Source organism: Lissotriton vulgaris, chromosome 7 (assembly GCF_964263255.1).
Source record: "Lissotriton vulgaris chromosome 7, aLisVul1.2, whole genome shotgun sequence".
Taxonomy (NCBI): domain Eukaryota; kingdom Metazoa; phylum Chordata; class Amphibia; order Caudata; family Salamandridae; genus Lissotriton; species Lissotriton vulgaris.
In genome coordinates, this window is record NC_141695.1 from 701,023,859 (window position 1) to 701,050,783 (window position 26,925).

A 26,925-nucleotide genomic window follows, 5' to 3' on the forward strand; every position below is an offset into this window, starting at 1 on the left:
AGTGTACTTCCTCCACCAGTAATATCGCCATTCATACCTGCTGCGTCTTCGTGGTGCAACACTGGTAAGGGTACATCCGCCAAGGTCTTTGAGGCCCCTGCTGCGGCTGAGGATCCTTCAGAGTATACTGTAGCAAAATATGTTAATATTTGTGGCACTGCATTCTTGATAAACATCTGCTGTCACATTGCACTTCACCAGAACCAACTCAACTTTGAAGCTATATTCCTGCAACCTTTAAGTCAGCCTAGCAATTTCCACCCTCCACCCCGTGGTGTTATGTTTGACAAGAGGTTTATAACCTGTCCTTAAAGTGAACCAACTGCCCCATACATAGTTCGTAAAATGTTCTGTGTCCCAAACACATGCCAACAATTCTTTCTCAATCACAGGATATCTTCTTTCAGTATCATTAAGGTTTCTTGAGGCAAAAGCCACATTCCCCTCTTCCTTCTCACACCTGTGTGACAACTTCACTCCAGTGTCATACCAATTAGCATCAAAAGTGATGCTATCCTTGGTTCACCACAAAAGGTTTAAATGTTGGTGCTTCTACAATTTCTTTGTTGATGCATTGAAATACTTGTTGTTGCCTATCAGAACATATAAACTCAAAATTCTTTCTTGTCCATTTTTTTTTAAATCTCCAGTTTTGTGCAAAATCTTTAATAAACTTGCTATGATACTCAACTATCCAATGAAAGAAAGAAGTCGTTCCTTATTTCCTGGTGCTGGAGCCTTAATGATGGCATCAACAGTTGATTTTTTAAGCACCATTGCCTGCTAAACCTATGACCCGTTCTGCAAGGTAGGAGGCAGCTACTGCATCCTTATTTTTGCTGAAGTATTACTGTTCAGAATTGAACCCCAGGGCATATGGCCTAGTGAGTTCGGCTTCTCTGATTAGCCCGGGTCCATAGGTGTGATCTCTATGGCCCTGAAAGCATTTGGTGCTGTGCTAGCTTGTTACTCTCTTCTACCTTTTATGAGTGAGAGAATTCCATGGTGATTGTAAAAGATATAAGTGTGTGCAATTCTGGAACACATGACCTAACTTAGTGTTCCACAAAAAAAATGGTAGTATTGTTTGCTCTCTCCAGAAAATGTCTTGAGTCAGCCTTTACTCTCATCCCACAAATAAACAAGATAACTAAAACTGCAAACCTCTACCTTTTTTCAAGGTCTGATAACACTCTGTAACTTAATTGGCAGTGAACACCTGAAAACAATGGTCTATGCTTTGTTAATGTTCATATCCAGAATGCACGATGGGCACTTCATTGTGGCAGGAGCCCACCGAATAAGCATCATTCCCTTCTCCTCTTGAAGCTGCAATGCACTAATCTATTGCCTTGGTTTAGTTAAACATGATTCAATCACATTTAATCAACATGTTTTAACTTACTGACATTACTGGTGATTTCATAGGAGTAGTGGAGCACCAGGGATACACATTGGAGGAATTTACCAAATCTGTGAGAGTGTATCAATAGTAAAGCATCTTTGTTGACTTGTATTTTTTCTTTTAATTGATTTCCACTCTAAGCCTTTTTATTTTGTTAATAGAGTGTCTTTTTAAACACCTTGTTCACAACCGTTGGATAATTGGTCGTAAGACCCACTGTGGTTTCTCCTTGTTCGTATTTGCTTCCTTTCTTTTTTGTCAAAACATTTTACTGATGGTTAGATGCTACAAAATGGCTCAGAGATCCAAATGGAAACAGTGAATTAAGCATCCCTTTCAGACCCTACCCATCCGCAATTTGTCATACAATGCAACAAGGGTTTTATAGCTTAAGACATCTCATAGATATGTTTCTGGCCACAGACAAAGAAATGCATATATTTCTGCTCTTCAGAACTCCAAGTTGGGAGTTACTAGTGGTTGCATAGATTAGTAATAACAGATATTAGGAGTTTGTGCTTTGGTTGATGGGAAAGCAGTGAGGAAGGAGTGGGGGTGATCAATATTCTATGGGTTTATTAGGTGTCCATCATGAAGAACATTACCAAGTTAAGTAATTTTATCCTGCATCTTTCATAGCTGTAAAAGAGACCTAATGTCGCAGCAGTGCAGCACTGGGTCTGAGAAGAGCCAATGAATCTTAGATCAGTAATGGCTGGAGACTAGTTTAGTCAAATTGCTCATATGATCTTGCATCAAAATTGAGAAGGAACATATGGATGTGTAAGAGTTCATCTGACATATATTTTCCTGAAGAGAGCGTCATTTCAGGAATGCAGGTATAGCTACATTCCATCTCAACAAATGACAACAGCACACATTCAAGATAGTTTTTTCATCAGCTTCTTGCACAGTTTAATGCATATGACCTCGACTGGGAAAGCGCCCCCTGACATCTCCTCTTTGCATTCTGTGCTAGCATTTCTTTTTCATTTGGTTCCTTCTTTGTCTCTTCCTCTGTGAAGTGAGAAAAAAGTGGTGGGACTGGTGTTGCCACTACTGTTGTCACCTTTATGGAATCATTAGGTTTATTCTATGAAGACGTTAACTAATCTGCAGCCAGGGTACTCTGGAGCCAGTTTTGGGAAACCTTCCAGCTCCTGACTGACTCGTCATGAAAGTTTGACCTTATGAATTGGCTGGAAAATCAACTATCTGTTTAAAATAATGTTAAAGACGGTAAGTAATATTTGCATGCGTAAGCCTGTTCTAAATCTCAACCACGGCCCCTGGCTTGGTTATAGTAACATTCCACATTGCTTCTTATGTCCAGAATGGAGCATTCAATTGCTGTTCATTGGGAAAATGTATGCGTGACATCAACAGGGTCCTCGTACTGTATCCCACAGTTCTTTATTTCGCGATAGTGTGTTGAAAGATACTTGCATGTTGAAAATATAATTTTCATTTTACCCTCCTGCTTAGGACCAAAACGTTAAGATCATTGAAGACTTTTCTGTCCATGACAGACTGCGACGTTTCACTGTCTAAAGTAACAAAAAAAATAAAAATATTATTCATTTTACAAGCGGATGACGTGAATTGGGAATTGATTTTTCTACAGAACATGTGTAATCTGTTTGAAAGAAATTAGTATTTTAATAGCTCACATTTGCTCTGCTTTCTGGTCAAATTGCTGTGTTAATAAGTGTTTGTTTCTGTTCTTTCTATCTATCAGCAGAGTACTCATTTGCACTCATTCCAATAGTGCTGCTGACCTTTACATAAAGGACTATTTACATCCCTATGTTGAAGCTGGCAATCCCCAGGCAAGACCTCTCAGGTATATATACTTAAGGACTATTGGTTTTAAATGACTGTTTACTTTGTATGCTCACTGTGTATGTTTTGTAATCAATTTCCTTTGGTCTTCTAATCCACTCCTTAAATAAATCCTCTTTTAATATGTAATTTTCAGCTTAAATCATGTTTTTTGCATATGCTTACATTGTCATGTATAAGCTAGATAGTGTTTTAAACAATTTTTCTAGCAATGGCTGGCATGAACCGTTGGGTCATTCAACACTGACACTTCTGACTGTTGATTCTTCTTGGTGGACAGCCCTGGGTAGCTTTATGTTCTTCCCTGTTGGGTCAAAATGGGGGAGCTGGTTACCTCTGGCTGTTAGATTGGAATGTTCCCATCAAATGTGATGGCTGCCTTTGGGGTCTTTATTAAATACACCTAAAGGGTACTGCAACTACACATTGAAAACATTAGGACATCAACATATGAAGGTTGAGTCCATTGGAGCAATGATAGTTTTATTTAGAAAATACCTCTTTATTTTACAGTCAGTAAATAATTTATCTCATAGGTATATCCAACTTGTATCTGCCCCAGTATGTATTATCATTTGTGGTGTTTCCAGCATCCCCTGTGCAACTTATGTATCATCATAAATTGGATAGGAGACTACCTTTCAGAATTTATAACTTCATACAGGTTTTCATCCAATACAAGTATCTCTCCAAGTATGTTTTCTCATTTTTTATCAGTGTATTTCAGGTATTTAGGCACTCTTCATCAGGACTTTTGCTTCTTTCTTGATACACCTATATGAAGCCTGATGGTCTGATACTCCTACACTGTAAAAATGTATTGTAACAGGGATTCTGCGCAAGCACAGAACTGTGAACAGAGACTTGGAACATCAGTGAATTAGGGTGCGCCAAAACTCACCTTAGTACCCAAAATCCCCTACCAGACTAGCAATCAGTGTCACATTAGCTCTTGGTGCTATAGCAAAGAAACCAATGATTAGACAACCTAGAACATGCGACTTAGGACCATCTCAGGAATGGTGGAAAGTGAGAACACTCTTTTGTTATACATTCATACCAGTCCACAACAGGCATAAAATAGATACACAGTAAAGTTAAAATATTTATATTAACAACGTGAGTGCAGTATTTTAATCCACATCAGCATACATATGGATAATAATAATACGGACAACATGGTTACAATTCCATAAAATACAAAAGCAGGAATCATGTTACAATGATAGTGCAAACAGGTGATAATAACGCCTATTTAAAACACCCATCGTATCTAGGAACTATGTATTATAAAACTAGGTCTCTTGAGCTTTCTTAGGGGGATCCCATTTACCTGTCCGCTCAGTAAGTGTAAATTACACCAGGATCGATTAGTCTGTCTGCATGCCTGGAATCTTCGAAGTGTGTGCAATTCTGGCAATTCTGGCAAGTGTGCTCTGATAAAGGCGCCAGAATCCTACTCGGCTTGCATCTGCCAAATTGTTGTGTCTAGAATGTGTTACACGGACAAGCCAATAAACAGGCTCGCGTTATGATAACCTTGGCGGCTGGAGAAGTGTGGCTCAATGATTAGAGCGGCAGACCCTGATGCAGAGGTCTAGCCTGGGACCAGGGTTCAATTCCCCGCCTCGGCGGGTCTTGGGATCAAAATTCCACGGACCTGATAATTCTCGCCTTGGTGCGTATTCCAATCATGGAGTCCCACTCTGCAACTCTGGGCAATAGCTTGCTTAATCTCCACAACGGCCCCCACAACGCTAAGGGTGCCTGGCCTCCACCTTGGGGGTGCCCAGGAGTGGACGCCTCACAGGGAAAGCCAGGATGGGTTCCACAGCGGTATTCGTACAAGCGCCTTGAGACCCTTGCGGGTGAGTAGTGCGCTATACAAGTATCAATTTTCATTAGCACTCACTGTACAGACTGGGGATACGATGTATGTCTAGAGATGTCAAAAAACAACCCTTTTCTCATGCATAGACCTTCATCCAAGCTAAGTCAGCAAAAACAGCTAAGCAGTGTTGTGCGCAAAAGTAGCAAAAGGGAAAAATGGTGTTTAAACTTCAAATAAGCCATGCTAACTTAACATACACGCAAAAGAGGCCCATAAACCATACAACAGTATTTAGTTATTAATCTAAATATCATTAATCATTAAATATTCATTTAAGTCCTAAACGAGGAATCATTGCATTTTGCTAATCTAATTTATAATATTGGAGATATGCATGATGTACTTGTAGGAGACTGGCTCAGTATATAGTGTCCATCTATGGTGAGGCACTGTGCACGGAGTCCAGGCAACCCTTAGTGATGGTGTTTAGGTCCCTAAAAACTAAAGCACTTCAGGGGTAACTGCGGAGATCAGCTGAGGCGTATCCAGGAAGGTGTAAATCAATTGCATGTACTACCTTAGTCTGTAAGTAAGCTTTTCACACAAGAAAGAACCACACCAGATGAGTAGAAAATACTTTATATTACTGCACCCTAGACAGTAACTTGGTATCAATTACACAAAAGAAATACTTAGAGAAGAGATACTTTAAATAGAACAACCCATAGGGCCCACTGGGAGGCAAAACCATATACTAAATTAGTGGAATGCGGAATCGGTATAAAAACCAGACTAGTACCTAAGATTGGAGGACCCCAAAGTAAGCAAAGAACCACTTAAAGTGAGTGGCCAGGGACCCTAAGGCATGCGGGCACAGAGTGGGTGCATCGGGTCAGACGTCCATAGGACAATACAGGTAAATCGCAGTTTGGATTTTAGAGTTCTAGGATCCTTCCCAAAGCGCCCCGAAGGAACCACTTGGAGGAAGGAAGGTTAGAGACTCACCCCACCAGAGGATACCCAGAAGAGATGGATACCTGCACCAGGGAGCCCAGGTACATAGGGATGAAGTGATGTCGGAAAACTCTGGAGACACCAATGGAGGGTTGTGGAAGTTTTGCAGCTACAGTGTCTCGTGGACCAGGCTAGCAGAACCAGGATGAAGAATCCAGACACCAAGAACCTGAAAGCAGAGGGGGCAGAGTGCATACCATCCAAAGGTGACCAGGAGGCATGGCAACACAACACCAGCCTAGTTGAAGGTTCTTGCTGAGTTGCTGTGGGAAGAAACAACACCTGTGAAGACCAGGTGCCTCTCACGACCTGTCCCATGCCGGCCGATGAGTGCAGGATGGTCAATGGCCAGCAGGACCACCAACAAGCTTTGTCAAACGCAAACAATGGTTCACGGGTGAAGATTCAGGGATTAAGACCCACAAGGTCAGAGGGACTAACCATGCAAGGTAAGTCAGGACCGGCCCTCAGCACGATGGAGAGCTAGAAAGAATCGATGTAGCCCCCTAGAGGACCCACTGGCAGCAGGCACAGGGGGTTGCAAGGAAACCCCAGTGCAACACGAGGCAAGAGATGCAGCAGGACAACGTGCTTGGAGCTGTGCTGGGCTGGAGGCAGTGGCTTCTTGGAGCTTGAATATCTTCCATGAAGAGAGCCAACATCCCTTGGCAAACGACTGACGCAGTGCACAGGGAGGCGTTCAATGTTGGCAGGAGAGGAATTACACTCCGTCAGCTTTCAGGGAAGACTGATCAGGCCTCTGGAGAACCAACACACCATCACCTGTGTTGCAGAGCCAGTGGATGTCTGTGGCACAAGAGGATCAGCAAACCGGTCATCAACGTGGAGGTGCCTGCGGATGCAGGGAAAATACTTCTTCCCTTCGAGGGAGATTTCTTCCCGCTGAGGTGGAAGCATAGTCCTTAGTGACTCATATGATACACGGCCACAGAGTAGCAGATCTTTGGAAAATCACAGAGACAAAGATGCAGCAGAAGCAGTCTTGTCTTGGGTCCTGGCTTGAAGAACAGCTGAGTTCCAGTGTCCACCAGCAGAAGAGTCTTTGAATAATCTTCAGACGACAGGCAGCAGGTTCCAGAAATTGTTGTTTGGACGAATCGAAGGACCTACCCTCAGGGGAGCCCTTACATAACTTTAAAAAGGGGAAGAACCTATTCTGTGGCAAACCACCTATCAGAGGAGGGCTGGTCAGGGACGCTATTCAGATGTCCTATTCAGTCAGAGGCTCCCAGGGGCTAAGATACAACATGGCAGAATCAAGTGGCCTCCTGGAGGAGCTCCGGAGCACCTCCCTGGGGAGGAGCTGAACAGGGGGATGGACATTCCCCTGTCATTTGTGTGGTTTTGTGCCAGCGGGAGCCATGGGCTCCTGTACTGGGTGAAACTAGTGTTCGAGGCATATGAGCTGCAGATTACACACTGTGCATAGATCGCCAACTAGTGTAGAGGCCCGGATGTTGGCATTTTGTTTTTGACCTGAAAAGTTGTTTGGAAGTCACGAGATAGGTGACTCCTCCTTTGGACCACATTGCGCATGGGCATCGGCTCCATCATCAAATTGTTTTTTTCCGCCATCGGGCTCGGATGTGTTTCCTGCGATCCGCCATCGGGCTCGGATGTGTTTCCTGCGATCCGGTTTGGAACCGAATCTCCTTTGGCGCGCAATCCTCACCCAGTTCGACTGTATTGTTTCGATCGCGCTCCACATCGACGCAATTCTTCACCACTTCAAAGTCTTCGATTCCGGTCGTCGACGAAGGTCTTCGGGCTTACCTAGGCCTTACTCTTTGGCTCATGGAAAGGACGCCATTCAAGAAGTGTCCTCCATGTGGGTCGAAGTTTCCCCACACCGATCTACATGAGGTGTGCAACCTTTGCCTCTCACCGGAGCATGAGGCCAAAGACTGTTCCGCTTGTGCCTCTTTCCGCTCCAAGAAGACGATTCAGGACCGATGAGCTCGAAGAACAATGGCTTTCTCGTCAGCTTCGATCCCAGATCACATCTTTGATGAGGGCGTGGACGTGCTAGAACACCAGCACGCCGAAGAAAGTGCCAGCTTCTCTGATGCCGAAGACTCGGATATCGAGGACATCACTCCAGCTCAACAAGTCGTAAGTAAGACCGTCGACCCCCAACCCTTCCTCGACACCCTCAAAAAAGGCTTCGGTCACACCCTCACCTTCGGGTCCGGGTGCACACCTAGAGACTGCTTCCCACGCCTCGTCTTCGGGCCTGGCAAAGAAGCCTACTAAGCCTTCAGGCAGCTCGGGTTCGAGTCCGCCTATTCCCGCTGCCGATCCTATACCGACACCAAAAAAGAAGCAATCTTCCTCAACCACGGTGACCACTGCTCCAAAACCTAGGCACACTGCGCCGAAGACTGTCAGCGGCTCATCAATGCCGAAACCGCACTCGGAGCCGAGTAAAAACCGCCAAAGGCCCCGATTTACACGCTTCGGAGCCGAAGAAAGACCCAGAACCGGATAAACATGTTCCTGTAAAAGACATTTCAAAAGGTCACACTTCTAAACCAAAAGACCCTAGACCAGCTACCGACTCTGTGCCAAAAAAACCTCCGGAACCGAAAACTTTGACTCCGAAGGATCTGCCCTGTCAGAAGAACTTTTTACACCAGATCCTAATAAAAAACTCTTGTAAAGGATCCTAAGACTGGCCAGCTAGCTCTTAGCTCCAAGAAGAGACCACTAGAGGCGCCGGCACCACCTCCTCCTCCTCCAAAGAAGAGAGACATTGCAACCTCTCCATTAAGGGTCCCTTCTCCACCACCTCCCCATACTGTTCCTCCTCCTACACCTCCTCCACCACATCATTCACCTACACGATCCACTAATCTAGATGATAATGTGGATACAGACTCTGATGACACAGGTGGGGGTGCACATGACCCAGCAGGGACCAATAGACCCCCTCAATCACCTAATCCATTGGATGATTATAACACCCCTGATGTGCCTTACGTCCCACAAGACGATGTATATCCTGCCAGACCTTCCCCACCAGAGGACACTATAGGTTTTAACCTACTAGTCCAGAGAGCTGCCCAGTACGATGGGGTTGACTTGCACACCGATACTGTGGAGGAAGATTTCCTATTAGACACTTTTGAAAACACACAAAGGTCTACTGCCATTTTGCCAATGCTTAAAGGTGTCATCAAGCACGCAACTGAGGTTTTAAAACATCCTGTCAAGGCTTGGGTCCTCAACCCTTGCATTGAGAAAAAATATAAAGCTGCCCCTCAGACCCAGTTTCCATTAGAGGTCCAGCACCACTAGATTCTTTAGTAGCGTCTAATGCATGTAAACGTGCTAATTCACAAACATTATGTGAGGCTTCACCACCAGATAAAGAATCTAAGCTCCTTGACGCCTCCGGTAAACGAACAGCGTCACAGGCATCTAATATTTGACGCATTGCCAATACCCAAGCGTTGTTGGCAAGATATGACAGGGCACATTATGATGAACTGGAGTCCAAAATGCAGCATCTACCAGACAAATATAAAAATATGGCCAATGAACTCATACAAGAAGGTAAAAATATTACTAATACTTCCATTTGTTGTGCCCTAGATGCTGCAGATACTGCCTCAAGGGCAATCAATACCAGTACCCTTTTGCGGAGACATGCCTGGCTACGTATTTCAGGTTTTAAACCTGAGGTACAAAATTCCATCCTCAATCAGCCATTTGATGAGACACATTTATTTGGCCCTAATGTCGATGTGTCTTTAGAGAAAATGAAAAAAGACACAGACACAGCAAAATCTATGGGAGCCTTGCAGCAGCAAGCTTCCAGACGTTCTTTTCGTCGCTCATCATATAGAGGCAACACAAGAGGCTACTCCTCCGCAAGCCCCTCCACTTCCTACAAAACCCCTAGCCAATCCACATACACTAAGGGCTACCAGAGAGGGGGTTACAGGGGTAACGACAACAAAACCAACAACTCCCGCTCTGCCTCCACCCCTACCCAATGACGTTCCTCCCCTATCTCCCATCCCCCCCCCCCCGCCCCCCCCCCCCCAACATTCCACTCCAGTGGGGGAAGACTTTAGCAATTCCTTCCTGCCTGGACCAACATCCCATCAGACAGGTGGGTGCGACAAATTATTAAGTCAGGTTACTGTCTAGAACTCACATCTACCCCCCCAAACATACCACCCAAACAGCGTCCAATGTCACAAGAACATCTATCACTGTTAAAGCAAGAAGTAATCTCTCTGCTAGAAAAAAGTGCAATAGAACCAGTTCCTCTGCACCAACAAAACAAAGGGGTTTACTCCCTATGTTTTCTCATCCCAAAGAAGGACGGCTCTCTAAGGCCTATTCTGGACCTCAGACCGCAAAAAATATACATACAGTCAGACCATTTTGACATGGTCATACTCCGACAAGTCCTTCCTCTCCTGTAACGAAATAACTTCCTTGCTACTCTAGATCTCAAGGACGCATACTTCCACATTCCCATTCACAATGTTCACAGGAAGTATCTCGGATTTGTAATAGACTGGCAGCACTATCAATTCAAAGTACTCCCATTCGGACTCACAACAGCTCCAAGAGTATTCCCCAAGTGCTTAGTAGTAGTGGCAAAACATTTACGAAGACAGCACATCCATGTTTTCCCGTACCTCGACGACTGGCTCATAAAATCCAACTCATACAACCAGTGTGTGGAACACACGTATGCCATGATCAACTGCTCCTCAACTTGGGGTTCACAATAAACCACACCAAGTCTCATCTGCAACCATCCAAAGTACAACAGTACCTAAGTGCTACAATAAACACCTCAAAAGTGCTAGCTTATCCCACTCCAGTAAGGATAGCCAGCATGCAAACTCCTCTCACAAAGTTTCAGCCACAACAATCCCTTCCAGCACGAGTGTTCGTGCAACTCAATGGGATGATGGCCTCTTGCATTTTCATAGTGCCCCATGCAAGACTTCAAAGGCGTCCTCTACAAGAGTGCCTATCACGTCAATGGAACCAGGCCCAAGGTCAATTAACAGAACTAGTGTTGGTAGACGGTCGGACTCAATCAATCAAGAAATTTGTATAGCGCCCTACTCACCCGGAGGGTCTCAAGGCGCTTGGGGGAAGGGGGTCCGCTACTGCTCGAACAGCCAGGTCTTGAGTTGCTTCCTGAAGGAGAGGTGGTCTTGGGTAAGACGGAGGTGGATGGGGACGGAGTTCCAAGTCTTGGCTGCCAGGTAGGAGAAGGATCTTCCTCCCATGGTGGCTCTTCAAATGCGTGGAACGGCGGCGAGGGCGTGGCTGGTCGATCGTAGCTGGCGGGTGGGAGTGTAGAAGGTCAGGCGGTAGTTGAGGTACCTGGGGCCCAGGTCGTGGAGGGCCTTGTGTGCGTGCTTTTGTGTCTTTCTCACCACCACATAAGGGTAATACCATATCAAAATCTGGGATAGCTAGATGGATTGTCAAATACATACAGATTTGCTACCACAAAGCTAAACAAACTTTATCTGTTCCTCCTAAATCCCACTCTACAAGAAACATAGGGGTTCAATGGCATTTTTATGGAACATTCCCCTAGATGACATCTGAAGAGCAGCTACATGGTCTACACCGCACACATTCACAAAACACTATTGTGTACATGTGCAAACCAATCAACAAGCTAATGTGGGCCAGGCTGTTCTCAAAACACTATTTCAAACTACTGCAACAGATAGGGGTGGTCGCCGCTAAGAGTGGGTACTGCTATGCAATCTATGCACAGTGTGTAATCTGCAGCTCATATACCTCGAAGGGAAAATGCTACTTAACAGTATGCATCTGTTCTTGGCATGCAGAGCTGCAGAGTTACACACGCCCACCCGCCTCCCCAGCTACCCTTGTCTGTTCCAGTATTATCTTAATTAGGTACAGCTTACATGGACATCCTTCCTTTTCTTGCAAAGCTCCATCATTTCCCTAATGGCGAAAAACAATCTGAGGATGGAGCCGATGCCCATGCGCAATGTGGTCCAAAGGAGGAGTCACCTATTTTGTGACTTCCAAACAACTTTTCAGGACAAAAACAAACTGCAAACATCCTGGCCCAACACTAGGTGGCGATCTATGCACCGTGTGTAACTCTGCAGCTCTACATGCCAAGAACAGATGCATACTGGTAAGTAGCATTTTCCTTATGCAAGGGAGCACCAAATATGTCCTTCAATGCGGTCTGGTGGTGCTCTGAAGCCCCCCTACGCTACCTAATTCTAAAGGAGAGGAGGTTACACCTCTCTGTAGCAGGGAATCCTTGTTCAGCTTCTCCTGCCTGAGTTAGGCTCATCAGCAGTGCAGCAGAACACTCTCTGATGCTGGCAAAAGCGCTGGCTGGCATGCAGACCCTGAATGTTACACAGAAAAGGAGGTCCCCAGTACATGGTATCATACAACTAAAACTGGAATTGCTTTAGTTGCATGATTCCAACATGTTGGATGCCAAACATATCTAGGTTCGGGGTAGCCATTATTTAGCTCGACATTCCTGTGCCCACAACATACCTGAAGATGTTGCCAAGCACTTACAAAGCCCATGAAATGGAGCCTGGGGTTTGTATGGATACCTCTGCTCATGCAGGGGTACCCACTCACTTAGAGCCATGCACCCTGACCTTGGACTGAAAGAGCCTACCTTAGGGTTGACTTATAGGTCAAAACAGGCAGAATTTGGGGAATCTATGCCAGAAAGATCATACTTTCCTACATCCAACAACCCCCCCCCCTCCCAACAAAAGAAAGAAGATAAGACCAACCTGATCCAGTTGAGTCATCATTTTCTACGTGGAAATATCTGTAAAGTCCGTCTCCTTTGACGGGGTTATTCCCAAGTCTATGTTCCACTGAAAAGTCTATCCCCTGTAGGAAAATGAAATGGACCACCTCAAAAATGTGGGGTTTGCCCCCTTCATCTTTTTTTTTGCCATATGAGGGGCTTGTGGTCTGTCTGAACAATGAAGTGAGTGGCAGACGGGTATGGCCTCAGCTTCTTCAAGGCCCAGACCAGAGCAAAGGCCTCCCTCTCAGTAGCTAACTAACATTTGTCTCTGAACGTCAACCTTCTGCTAATAAAAGCCGCTGGTCTTGACCACCTTGATTAAGTTGTGATAACACTGCTCATATTCCTATCTCAGAGTCATCTCTCTGGACAAAACATTTTTTGGGAACAGTCAGGACTCTGCAGAATTGGAGCTGAATATATGGCCTTCTTCAGGGAATCAAAGACCTCTTGACAGCTAACTGTCCAATTCACCTATTTACGCAACTTCTTAGAGGTGAGTTTATAAAGGGGAGTCTCAATGGACCCATAACCCTTAACAAATCTTCTGTAGTATCCAGTCAGGCCCATAAAAGCTCTGACCTGAGTCTGGGTAGTGGGAGCAATCCAATCTTCAGTCGTTTGGATTTTGCTCTCCACTGGTTGAACTTGCCCTCCATTTAACAGGTGGCTCAAGTACAGAACTTTGCTCTGCCCTATCTGGCACTTACTAGCCTTGATAGTGAGGCCTGCCTTCTGCAGGGCCTCAAATACATTTCTGAGGTGGACCAGGTGATCCTACCAGGTGAAGCTAAAGACCGCTATATCAACAAGATCTGCTGCATTAAAATCTTCCAGACCTGAGAGGACTATTTTCACCACCCTCTGAAATGTGGCAGGTGCATTCTTCAAACAAAAGGCTAAACTGAAAATGCCTTCCCGGGGTTGAGAATGCTCTCTTAAGTTTTGCAGTATCGCAGAGTCTGATCTGCCAATAGCCTTCACTCAGGTAAAAAATGCTGATATACATAGCCAAAGTACAGCTCCCACTCATCCAGTAATAAGGACTCATGTGACCCCCTAGTTGCGGGCGCAGATGCAGATCTGGTCCCTGCTTTCTTCCTGCTCGAATCCGAATTTACAGATCTATCGGCGATGCCACAGCCGGTCCAGACCTTCAAAGAGGCTATTCTGTAAATTGTTGGTACTTTACCGAATCCTGCTGATCTATGGGGGCACCAGTCAGTCTACCCCGGCGGATTCTTCCCTGATGCACCTTCCTCACGACTCAAGTCCAGGCTCAGTCCCGACCTTGTGGCTGACACTCACTTCTAGGCTGTATAAGGTGCCACAACTGATGCTGGAGCCCCCATCCTAGATGCCGAAGAAGGAGTCAGTGGTCCCTTCGGACTCTTAAACTAATTTGTTGCAATCTACCCCAAATTCACAACCATTTCACCTTAGGAATATTCTAGTTTGGAGATGCTTCCCATAAATTATGGTTACTAGACCCCAATTACAATAGTGATGATTCTCAGGTCAACAATGAAAACCTCATTCTAGACTTAAAGGGGGCCAATGGTCTTGATACTAACACTGTCCTCCATTCTCCTTGTCCACCTATGGAGCTGTCTGCCTCCTTTGCGATGGTAATTCGCTGAGCAGCAGAATTATTACCCCTTCAGTTGATTACCAGCAAGGTGAAGACAAATGTCCGAACCGGCCCCCAACCAGGCAGATCTCGCAGGAACACCGTCTTCACATTAAAACCATTACCGATGCACTTCTAGGCACCTTGGCAAAGCTAGGATCTTGGTCACCAATCAGCTGACAGAGAGCCAGACAGCACAGATCTGCTGCAGCAGGCCTACCCTTCCCCCTACAGCACCAACACTGGCTAGTCTACTAGTCCAGGCCTTCACCAGTAGGCTTAATCCCAGCATGTTGTGGACTACACTGCCAGACAGCATCGAAGCGAATGGAGACGTTTGCCAAGAGTAGGTTTTCCTTGTCCAGCTTTTACCTCAGATACATTAACTCGCTCTTGGGGCACTTAGAAAAGAACAAGGCAATGCTGCGCTCTCTTGAACTGGCACGACTCTGTTGCCCCGTTTGATGGTTCAGAAAAGGGATTCAGCTGAGGCAATGCCATACCTTGCCTCAGCAACAGCAGACCTTCCAAGGCTTCTGGGGCAGAGGTTGGGGAACCAGTGGCCAGGCCGGGGCATCGAACTACCCAGTATTCTGAACTTCCCTCCGTAGCTTCCTATAAAAATTGCTTTAATTTCCCCCTGTAGGTCCAACCGCCTATTGCCTCTACAGGGGGCAGAGCATCACATCAAATCAGTGGGTGGTCCAAATCATCAATAATATCCATGCCCTTCATTTCCTCTCCAGCCTTTTGAACATGCCTCCTACACACAACAACTTCCAGAGGACCCCTTGTCCCATCTGTGAGGGGAGATACAGGCACTATAGAATATGTGAGCCATAGAGGTTGCACCAGTATCAGAAATCAGGACTGTTTGATACTTCTGTTACTTCCTGGGTGCCCTCTTAACTTCCTCAACAAGGACAAGTTCAGAATACTCACCCTAGCCCGAGTTCTGTCTGCTCTGGAACTGGACGATTAGATTGTGGCACTGGATTTGCAGAATGTCTAATTTCACATCCCAGTGCTGCATTCCCATAGGCGCTACCTGCGTTTTCAAGTAGGCCACCAGAACTTTCACCTCTCAGTTCCAACCTATAGCCTTAAAAGGGCGCCTCTGGTGTTCACGAAAGTTATAGTTGTGGACGATTCCCAGATTCTGAGGTTGGGAATGCCACTCTTCCCATAACTTGACAACTGGTTAGTGAAGGATGGGACCACTTCAAGATGGTGGCCAACTTGTTGACATTGCTGGTGTTTTCCATCAACATGCTGAAGTCACATCTAACTACTTCTCAGAGGCTCCCCTTCGTTGGAGCCATCCTGGATACTGTGTGATTTTTAGCTACCCTCTACCTCAACGAGTTCAGGACATTTGGGATATGATCTTGATACTTCAAACTTTGACCTGTGCCTCGCTGAGATCAGCTCTGAAGCTTTTTGGTGTCTTGGCATCTGGCGTCATGCTTGTGCACCCCGCCAGGTGCCACCTGCATGCTCTGCAGTGGGATCTGAAGTATCAGTGGGCTAGAGAGGCGGAGCTTGCATGGAGTCAAGATGGCCGCCTAGATCCCGGGTTCCGCCAAGCCATCAAAACTATCCATCATTATTTGCCCAAATGTGCTAACTGCCTCAACTCGAACTGCCTTAAGAAGCAGAGATTGCCGTGGTTTTAATGAGCTGATTTGTGCCCAGATCGGTAGCCTGCGGACAATGTGGCAGCTGGGTGAAGTGGACTCCCTACCCCAACGGGTGGAGCCTGCGGCCTCGTTGGAGACGCCTCACAGGCTGAAACTGCATGGGTTCTTGCAATCGGTGAGTGCCTCCAAGATTTCGGAGGGGACTCACTGCACCCGGCGACCGGTGTTAAGTGCCTCATGAGGCGCCGCAGCTTGAAACGACCGCGGCCTCTAGGTTGAATACCTGGTCTGGAGCGGTGGCCCCTACTGAAGAAAGGCTGGCTCAGTGCATAGCGACTAACAGTGCAGGCGTTTGGGACGGAGCCGTAGACTTGGGCGCTGCCAAGAAATCAGAAGGCTGCTAAATGATATTGCACCCGGTCTGCAAAGAGCCCCTCTCCTCGGCTCCCCGTGCCTCTTACCACCCCCGGCAGGTGGCAGAGGCTGTGCACCGGGCGGCTGCGGAGTGAACGAGCTTGCCGTGGCCATTTTGGGACTTCATTCTGCCGCCACTTGCGTAGGGATCCGAGCTGAGGTACGGAGGTGGGCTAGACGGGGTCCCTCAGAGCGACGAGGGCTCAACGACCGTATAGCTGTCAAGGCAGTAGCTCCTGGTCCAACTGGTCTTTCCCGGTGCCCCTCTTCAGCCATCACACGACTGCCCGCTAGTGCTGGACTGAGTTGCTGTCTCTCCCATATCCCCCAGGCACAAAACACCAAAGAGACGCCGCCAGGAAAGGAATATGTAGGGCCCCTGGAGCCAATTACTGCGCTGCGGCAGGTATAGCCAACTTCCTTGCTTTCACTTCAGGACAGAATGGCACTCTCGCGAAGGCCCACACAAACGATTACGCGCAGAGTGGTCGCATACCTGGTCTATTCCTGATACCTCCTCCTCTCAGCAGGCGCTAACGAAGATGATACAGGGACTCGTCGCACAGCGATATCTGGTAGCAGACCAGTGGGATCACGACGTTGCTCAACGGCTTGCTGCTATAACCGCTGACGTAGAATCCCTTGGCGGTAGAGAACGGCTACACATAGAGCTGATTCAACTGGGGTACCCGGGAGAACTGGAAATACTGCTGCTCTTACTGCTGGTGCGTGGTCCCTCAGACTGAGTTGGGTCCCGCTGCAGAGTCGTTGGTCACCTAATAATTATTGTGTTCTATACCTCGTGCAGTCACACCCTATTGGCAGCTGGCAATCGGACATAGAGGAGGGGTGTAGCGCCTTGCCCCTGGAAGAGACGATGACACCGGAGAGACGGCGAACACACCCTTGTGTTACCATGGGGAAGGTGGATAAGTCCCAACCTAAGATCCACTTCGAACAGCGGACGTCCCGGAGCCATGAACAGGATTCTGAGGAAGGTCTCAACACGCAAGAAACTGTCCCGGACTCAGGGGAGGGATATATTCTTGCTCTTTTGACCTCCATGCAAAAGAGCTTACAAAAAACTCTGTCCAAAATAGACAGCAATATAGACTCGCTTGCACCGTTTGACAGAACGAATGGATAAACAAGCGGAGCGGCAGGACATGACGGAACGAAGGGTCACAGGGGTGGAAGAAGCCGAAACAGAAATTCACTCGGAACAGAAGCAGAAGGGGAAACTGTTGCTCACCCTACAGGACAAGGCGGAAGACCTCGAAGCTCGCTCCCTGGGAAGTAATATACGAATCACGGGCCTTCCGGAGACCACTAATGTGGGCGATATGGAACTCTTTGGGGAAAAATTACTGAAAACACTGTTTGGTCGAGACACGTTTTCCCCAATGTTTATAGTTGAGTGTGCACATCGCTCACTTGGTTCCAGACCTCCCTCTGGAGCGCCGCCTAGGCTGATCATTGCAAAATTGCTAAATTACAGGGACAGGGATGTGGCTTTGAAAGCAGCACGAGAGAAGTAAACATTACACTATGAGGGGTCCGAAATCTCACTGTTTTCAGATTTCACGAACCGCATGCAGGAGGCACGCAGATAATTTGCACTGTTAGAAAACCACTTCGAGAACAACATTTGGACTACGCTATGCTATATCCGGCGAGACTAAGACTGAATAGACAGAGGCACACTTGAATCTTTATGGACCTGAAAACTTTGCAAAAAGCCCTGAAGGAGTGGGCAAAGGATAGAACTCTCCAGAAGACTTCGCCTATTCATGAGGGGCTACGGGAGGCGACCCCGATGAGCACGACTGAAAGCTGAACTGTTCTGTTGGTCAGATAAGTCATTGCGGGGTTGGGGCAAGCAATCGTAAATTCTAAATGTGCGCCGAGGAGAGGGGAGTGTTTTCTGAAGAAGTTAGCGCAAAGTTATAGGAAAAAGCGCATTTAGCGGCTAGAAGGGTACTAAGCCAAGTACAGTTCGGTATAGACCTACATGGAGTCATGCTTGGTTGAGTTGGCCTTGGATAGGGCATCCTCTGGTAATAACATGCTAAACACGACAAATGTCATCTGCAGCACAACACTTGCTTGATGGCGATTGGCCAAGTTGATACCCTTGTTATGTATGTATGTATGTGTGCAAGGCTCAGGCAACATCTTACCCAGTGTGTGAATCACAATCTGGAATATTTTCATTTCCTTTTTTGTTAGTTGGTTGGAATAGTTTTATATGAACAAACAGTAGTGGTAGTGGGTTTGTTAGTGGGATTCCGCCAATGTGAAGTTGGGGTATGAATGGGTGGGAGGGGGGAGGGGGGAGGAGGGATTCGGAGACAAGTGGTAAGTCTCAACTACGGTGCAGTGAAAACGGCACAGACCAGGGTTAGAGTGGCATGGTACATGGCAACGCCAGGAGTCACATAAATATCAACAGGTGGAGATAGAGGGGTTTTTCACCTGAATTCATGACACAGAAGCAACCTAATATGCTAAATTTACTGACCTGGAATGTCGGAGGCCTGAATGATAGTTGAAAAAAGTTCTGCCGTATCTCACTAGACACAATATTGATATTGCGTTGTTGCAAGAGTCCCACCTCCCACTCAACAGTAAATTGCTTAACCGTAAGGGGCTAATTGGTAACGTACTTGCGGCAGGGTTCACTTCTCCTGCCCAGGGCGTCATCACTTGGTTGAACCCGAAATTCAGGTTTGTGACTTTTGCCATTAGAAACGGATGGGGGTGGAAGATATGTCACTTCGAGATGTAATGGGGAAGGGATAGATCTGATTATTGTTAACGTATACAGCCCAAATTACGATAACCCAACATTTTTTGAAGGGATTATAGAGCAGATGCGACAGCATAGAGTTGCCTTTCAGTTATGGGGTGGGGACTTTGTGTTTTAGACCCCTAATTGGACAGGTCGGGAGGTCTGGATCGACGCCCCACTGCTACGGCTCACTTAATCAAGGGGGTGATGACGCAATTAGATCTGTTAGATGTTTGGAGAACGAGATCCAATGGCAAAGGATAGTATACACCTTATTCTTCATCCCACAACCTCCACACACAAATTGACTATTGGTTGGATTCTAGGGATTTGTACATGAGAACGTGGGATTGTGCAGTGCTATCTAGCACTATGTCAGATCACTCTCCAGTGCTTCTGGTCTTGTAATGCTTGGTCAAACGTGTTCCACCTTTCACGTGGAGATTTCCTCCTTACTCCCTGTTAGACCCAGTCTTCAAAGCGGACATGGCAGAAGCAATAGAAAGTTTATTTGAACTCAACATTGGCTCCGTAGACACTTTCGCGGTTATATGGGAAACATTCAAAGTCTACATTAGAGGAATTGCTATGACTATACACTCTGGTGTCCTTCGGGTGCTGCGACTACGACTAGCAGACTTGGATGTCAAAATACAGATCCGTCAAAGTAGACTTCTTTACGACTCCGCCGAGCAGACAAAGGGGGAACTTCATGAGCTGCTCACTAAGTTTCATGATGCAGCTGATTCAGAACTAAAACACTTAGGAAAGTACGCAACAGCCCGCATATATGGAGAAAGCGAGCAACCGGGCTCGGTCTTAGCTTCCCTGCTGAGGAAGCGAAGGGAGAAAGCAGAGGTGACAATTTATGACGAGCAGGGGGAACCCCTCATGACTCCACCAACATAGCTGACAGATTTCGGCACTATTATTCTAAACTGTATATGTACCTCTAGTGCTGCAGAATTTGAAGCCAGATTCTAGATTACTTGTCGCATCTCAAACTTCCATGGCTGACGAATACCCACAGGTGCAGATGGGCTAACGGTATCCTTCTATAAGGAGTTTAAGGACTTGCTCACCCAACATCTACACACACTGTTCCTAGAGATCTTTGAGAGTGGTCAGCTGCCTCCATCTATGTGAGAAACTCTTATTGTTGCAATTTTAAAACCAGACAAAACACCAACGGAGTGTGCGTCCTACCGCCCACTTTCGTTGTTGAATGTTGACTTAAAGCTGTACGCTCAAATACTGGCCAACTGCTTAACCCCACTTGTTCTGTTGCTGGTGGCTCCGGAACAGGCTGTCTTCGTTCCCAGTAGAAACCTGATGTATAATTTAAGAACAGTATCTGGCACGATTCAACATGTTAAGCCGGAAGTGCAGACGATTGCACTGTTCCTAGAGATGGAGAAGGCATTCAATTCGGTCGAATGGCCTTTTATGGGACAAGTTTTTACGCGAATAGGACTGGGGGGCGTATTTCTACAAATGCTGGGCGTGCTGTACAGTAACCTGACTGCTAGAATAAGAATAGGGGACATGGTGACACACGATCTGCATCACCAGGGAGACGAGACAAGGATGTCCGCGCTCCCTGATCCTCTATGCTCTGACCTTGGAACCGTTGGCCTGCGCGCTACGAGAATATCATAGATACAGAGGTATTTGTTTCCCGGGGTATGAGTTAGTTATATCCATGTACGCAGATGATACGCTGCTATACATATGAAATCCCGATCACAATCTGTCCCCTGTCCTTCGCGAGGTGGTAAAGTTTGCCACACTGTCTGGGCTTAAGGTTAAGTGGACCAAATCAATCATATTCCCATTCACTACAGCCATGGTGCAGTTTGCCCCAGAGTTTCCTTTGCAGTGGACAACAGACCCGGTTTGCTATTTGGGAGTCAAAGTACATACGGACTCGGAAATTGTATTTCGAGAAAATTACGGAGTTGCTGATAATAAGTTAGAAGATGACGAAGAGGGATGGATTAGGCTACGACTCTCGCTGATGGGCAGGGTTTCAATCATGAAAATGGTCGTGTTACCACAGTTTTTGTTCCTGTTTATGAATATACCGAGGGTCCTCCCTAGTTCTTTATTTTGCACACTCACATCGTTGCTACTCAGGCTGGCCTCGCTGGGAAACATGCTAGGATACGATGGGATATACTTACATTGCCTCACGGGATGGGCGGTCTTGGGGCACCGGACCTAAACCTGTACTATAGGGTCATGCAGTGTGCACACGCTCATTTTTGGATTCATGGCCCTGCGGATACACTACACATCCAGATTGAGAAAGTAGTTGCAGTACCACTCCCCCTGCCAGCGCTCTTATTCAAAACCCCTGACCGAAGAACTGGGATTCTTGACTTAATCAATTTGTCTGTACATGCTTGGCACCATCTACTTAAGCTACAAGCTGGAGTTCTATTACACTCCCCATTGGTTCCCCTTGAATGGTGTTGTTGGCTGCCCACATGCGCAGATAGAGGAGTAACTCGGGTGCTAACTGATATGAATATTTCAAAGATTGGTCAATTGTTTGAAGAGGGCGTGGCGAAGACTTGGGATGAGGCGACTGCACAGGGTCAAAATACCACACAGTTACATAGATTCCAATTTAACAGTGAGGCACTCATTAAAAGAAATTCTGGGAAATTACCTCGCTGAGCCACCTGACTTCGCCCCTCTCACAGCTTTGATAAGAACAGAGGTGCCGGTGCAGACTGTGTCCAGGCTATACAAATCATCACAGGATTATCGGGTCAATCATTATACTAAAACCCGTCTGGCCTGGCAGACAGACATTGGGATGGAAATAGATGATGGAATGTGGAAGTACTGCTGTGAAAGCACGAAGTTAATATCTCTGAATGGCAGGCATAGGCTGACCCACTTTAAATTTCTCAATAGAATATACTACACCCCTGAAAGACTGCATAGGTATGGCCTGAGGGACTCCGCTGACTGCGACAGATGCAGTACCCCCCCCAGCAGACCTTTTTCATTTGGCATGGTTGTGCCCAGGAATTGTCAATTTTTGGGTTTTAATATTTCAGGCACTGGTAGAAATCACTAAAGAAAAACTTTCCCCCAGACCCTCCACTGGCACTGGCACTGCTGTGAAATTCTAAACGTCTACCCAAAGCTATCAGACTGCTAACAGCTAGACAGATGGTGGCAATTTGTTGGTCCCGTGGCCCGATTCCCCACTATAGGTAGCTGGCCGGGAGACGTGCTTTACTGCTGCACACAGGCTGAAAACTACAGTGAACTACTGCCACCATGACCAAAAATGTTTTGGGAACAATATAAACTATAAGGCTGCCAAGGATAACAACAAGCAAAGTAGGGACGCTCCCGCTTCGCTGTAATAGGAATGGAGCCTGACGGCAGGGAAGAGAGAGTATGGATATGCCCTAGTTTTGACACAGCGCTTAATGTATGTGCAATGCCTGTATAGGATGTTAGCACGATCTAGGCCGCAACACAATTTTGGGAAAGGTTTTTTTCTAATGTCACAGCTTTCTACATGACAATTTGTGATACAGGCCCTACGAAAAGCTATGTACTACTGCTATGTAACAAGCGACCCAAGAGGAATGTTTAAGGTCTATTGTAATATTGATCATGTATACAGACTTACCACAACTTGTCTCTGTATTTTGAGTTTTTTTTTTTTTTTTTGCAGTATTTTATTGCAATTCCGAATAAAAATATTAATTTAAAAAAAAGAAGTCTCAATGGGCTCCCCACCTGGGGGGCGTTTCTGATTCCATCTATATATCAGTGAAGACAGTTAAAGATCTGCAGTGGTAGCTGCTAGATTGCAATTGCACCAGTGGCAGACCCCTTTCCATAACCCACCCAGAGCCAACGGTCGTGACCTAGCATCGATGCTGGGTCAGGGAAGTCATCTAGGAGAGATGGAGCCTCTGACTCAGAGGACTCTGGTTCCAGGCGGAAGTCCTACCCCACATCAACTTGTTAGATTTGTGGGTGATTGACTTAGCATTGAAAGCATTCCTCCATCAATTAAAAGGCAGCGGGTTTAGGTTCTCATGTACAACACCTCCACCATGTGGTACTGCAAGTAATGGGAGAGTGGGGTTGAGGGTCTTGTTACCAGGGAACCTGAGCCTCTGGAAATAGCTGGAGCACCAGGTTGTTTTCCTTGTTGTACATCACCTGCAGGATCTTTAAACAGCAGAGTGTATGAACTCATCCGACATTACCTAGTGGATCACAAATGGCGGCTGCACTCTTAGGTGGCGCAGGGCTTTTTCCAGTAAGGGGGAGAACAATAGCCCGATATTTTTTCCACCCCAGAGAGTGCACAAAGTAATAACCTTGCACTTGTTGGAGTTACTAAGTCAGTTTTCACTAAAAGACACCTTTCACTTGGACTCTTGTGCGCATTCCCACCTCCACTGCTCCTGCTCAAAGTTCTGAAGATTAGGAACAACCAGGTCCTAATCGTTCTAGTGTCTCTGGACTGGGCGAGGAGAGTGTAGTATTGTGACATCTGTCTGTGAGCATTTGTCCTCTGATTCGGCTGTCCCTTTGGGAGGACCGCCTGTTGAATCAGCAAATCTGTGTCCTGCACCCAAACCTGCACACCCTACACCTCCATGCTTGAAGACTAAGTGGTGACAGTTGACGGCCTTTAACCTCATTCCCAAAGTAGTGTGTGTCATTTGGCAGCCTGACGCCCTCTACTAAAACAATCTATGGAGCTACTTTCAACCGACGTAGTCTAGAGACGTACATTTTTCCTCCACCAGGGTACGTGCTGTGGTGCTTACCAAGGAAGCCCTCCTTTCTTCAAGTCTTTAAAAAGAATTGCGAGAGGAATCAAAAACGAACCTGGTCACCTTCTTTGAGGTTCTTCCCTCTGACCTTAATAATGGATTCTCGACATTGCGGCAGGATGTGGCTCAGTGGGTGAAGGCACACTGGATCTGGAAACTAAGTGGCAGACCCTGGAACAAAGGGTGGGTCACCTGGAGAGCTCCTCCAATCAACTCAAAGATCACTTGAAGGCTGCGCTTCTGAAATGTGAGGATTTGGAAAACTGTTCTCGGCGGGATAACATTCTTCTGCAAAATCTGAGTGGAGGGCCAATCATGGAGGCATTTTTGGTAGGGAAGCTCTACGAGCTTCTTGAGGACAGACAAGCCAAGGTGAAACTAGAGGGTGTCTAATGGACCGAGCCCCCAACACCTGGTGAATGCAAAGAATCTTGAGATTTTCTAGTAAAACTGCACTCCTTTAAGGTGAAGGTAGCAATCCTATAAGCTGCAAGAAAAGTGGAATCTGTCTCCTTCCAGGGTTCAACTTTTTCCGTGTTTCATGATAATGCACCAGTCACCCTGGCTCAATGACTTAAATTTCTGCCTGTTAAAGATAAGCTGTGCCGCGACCATATCAAATGCAGGTGAACGTATCCCTTTGACCTAGCCTTTGACTACAAAAACAAGTCACACCATTTCACAGATGTGACCGAGGCAGTAATGTTGTTTGGCATATTTGCTCCAGATTGCAGAGACAATGGTGGAAAAGAGGAGGGACCCTCCACGAGCTCAATGAAAGGCACTGATAAACAATGGCTTTCGCAGAAATGATCGACAAGTCAGGGGAAACCTTGGGCACAGAGTTGAAACAAGACCCTTACCTTGACCACTAAAGCTGCTCTGCAGGAGGACTAAGACCATAGTATCCTTTGAAATATGTAGACAAATAATTTGAGTCCTATCAAAAACCAGACTCCCTTCTGGACTCTGTGCTACTTGATCAGATGCAATTCCCCATAGCTCTCACAGAGGAGTTATCCTCCCTACAGCACAAGGGGAAGCTCTCCTGTAGGAAAGTAGGATTTACTTTCATGGTAATCCCCACTTTTTGCTGGTGTCATTATGTTTTTCTGACTAGTCTGACTGGGATCCTGCTAATCAGGACCCCAGTCTCTGTACTTCTTTCCTAAATTGGATATGGTGAGTGTGAGAAGTTGGCCTGATATATGATGTTCACTAGTTCTAGTGACCACCTTGTATCAGTCCAAACAACCCTTATGGTGATTGGTTGTAAGTCAACCTTATAGACCAGCTATCCTAGTAGCGTAGACAAAAGCAGTCATTAGGCTAAACTCTTTATGGCATGTGAAGCCAGCTGTTTTACCACTTATAACCTTTGAATACCAAATGAAAAGGACACCACACAGGTTGTTATGAAAATAAACAGTTATTTATTAACTAACATACACCTCTGAACTCTTTATGAGGTCAGAGGGCTAAGAACATGACAATACTGAAAGGAAATACGAGTTCGCACAATATTTACAAGTGCGCCTTTGGGGCACGACAAACCATATACTCAAAACAATGGAATGCGAAGAAGGAAAGTACTGTAAGGAGATCCAGAGGCTGGAGGATCGCTGGGACTACGCTACAAAATAGGTAAGTAAGGAGCAGGAGGCCCACGGGACTCACGTGCAGAGTGGAAACTCTCACGCGGGATGCGTGCCAACGTCTATGGATCGTACAGTTTAGAAAGTTACGGATTCCGGACGAACCCGGCTGGATGGAGGGAAAACAACAGTGGACCTGAACACTAGGATAGTGTACACAGACTTCAGCACCTAAAAACTTTAGTTACCTAACCCACAGGCTGCGGGTGCATAGGGCTGAAGTTGCGTTGGGTTTGCTGCGTTGATCCCGGTGATGCCTGAAACAAGGAGTTGCTGGCAGGCAGCCAGATGGAGGAGTCCGGTGGTTCCAAGGATGGAACTTAGAAGAAGGAGTCCTGAAAGGGAAGGGGACAGAGTCTCTGTCACTAGCCAGTGACGGTGCTGGAACCAGGAGGGAACCAGATGCTGTTGCCGCAGTCAGGTGAAGGAAGGGTCGCTTCTCTCTGTAGCTACGCGGACCAGGAGCTGCTCTTCACGACCAGGCTGGAGGCACGAGCTGTCCCACGTAGTCTGCTGCTGTTGGCGGTGTCGGATCATCGATCTGGACAACAGGCCTTGGCTAATACAAGCCACGCGGTGAAACAAAGATGGCGTCTGGTGCGGACCAGGAGGGTCCGGGGTGCTTCTTCTTTACAAGGAAGCAAGGGCCAGTCTGGGGGACCAGACCAGCAGTGATGGATTCTTCGGGTCGTCGTCTCAGAGTTAACAAGCCAGCCGGCAAGTGATCAGACAACAGGACAAGCAGCAACCAGGCAAAAGGGCCCCACGCAGATCTCGTGGATGCTGGGGGGCTGGTCTTTAGTGCAGGAGCTGCGTTGTTGTGGGGCTTCTCGGACCCCAATGCACTCACTCGAGGATCCTTCGGCGGTCGTGCTGGAAGCGCTGTGCAGGTTTTCTCAAGATGGCCGTCTCCACGTTGCTCGTCGCACCCACGGGTCCCAGCTGTGCTGTGGATGTGGGTAGAGGTCAGAGAGGTCTGGAGGTCCGGGTCTTGTCGCGCTGGGTCGTCTGATTCCGGGATGGAAGGACTCTGCAGCAAACCGCACAG

The 26,925-nt window shown here is 46.7% G+C and overlaps 1 protein-coding gene across 2 annotated transcripts in view; it reads left to right on the plus strand.

Moving 5' to 3' along the window:
• HELZ (helicase with zinc finger) overlaps positions 1-26,925 on the plus strand; it is a 1,742,088-nt gene that overhangs the window by 801,918 nt on the left and 913,245 nt on the right. Inside the window, exon 16 of one of the 2 annotated variants that reach the window (XM_086930935.1) lies at positions 3,144-3,248. In XM_086930935.1, the coding sequence (XP_086787061.1) occupies positions 3,144-3,248 (105 nt within the window). The remainder of the gene's footprint in view (positions 1-3,143; positions 3,249-26,925) is intronic. The other variant, XM_086930936.1, reaches the window with a different exon arrangement.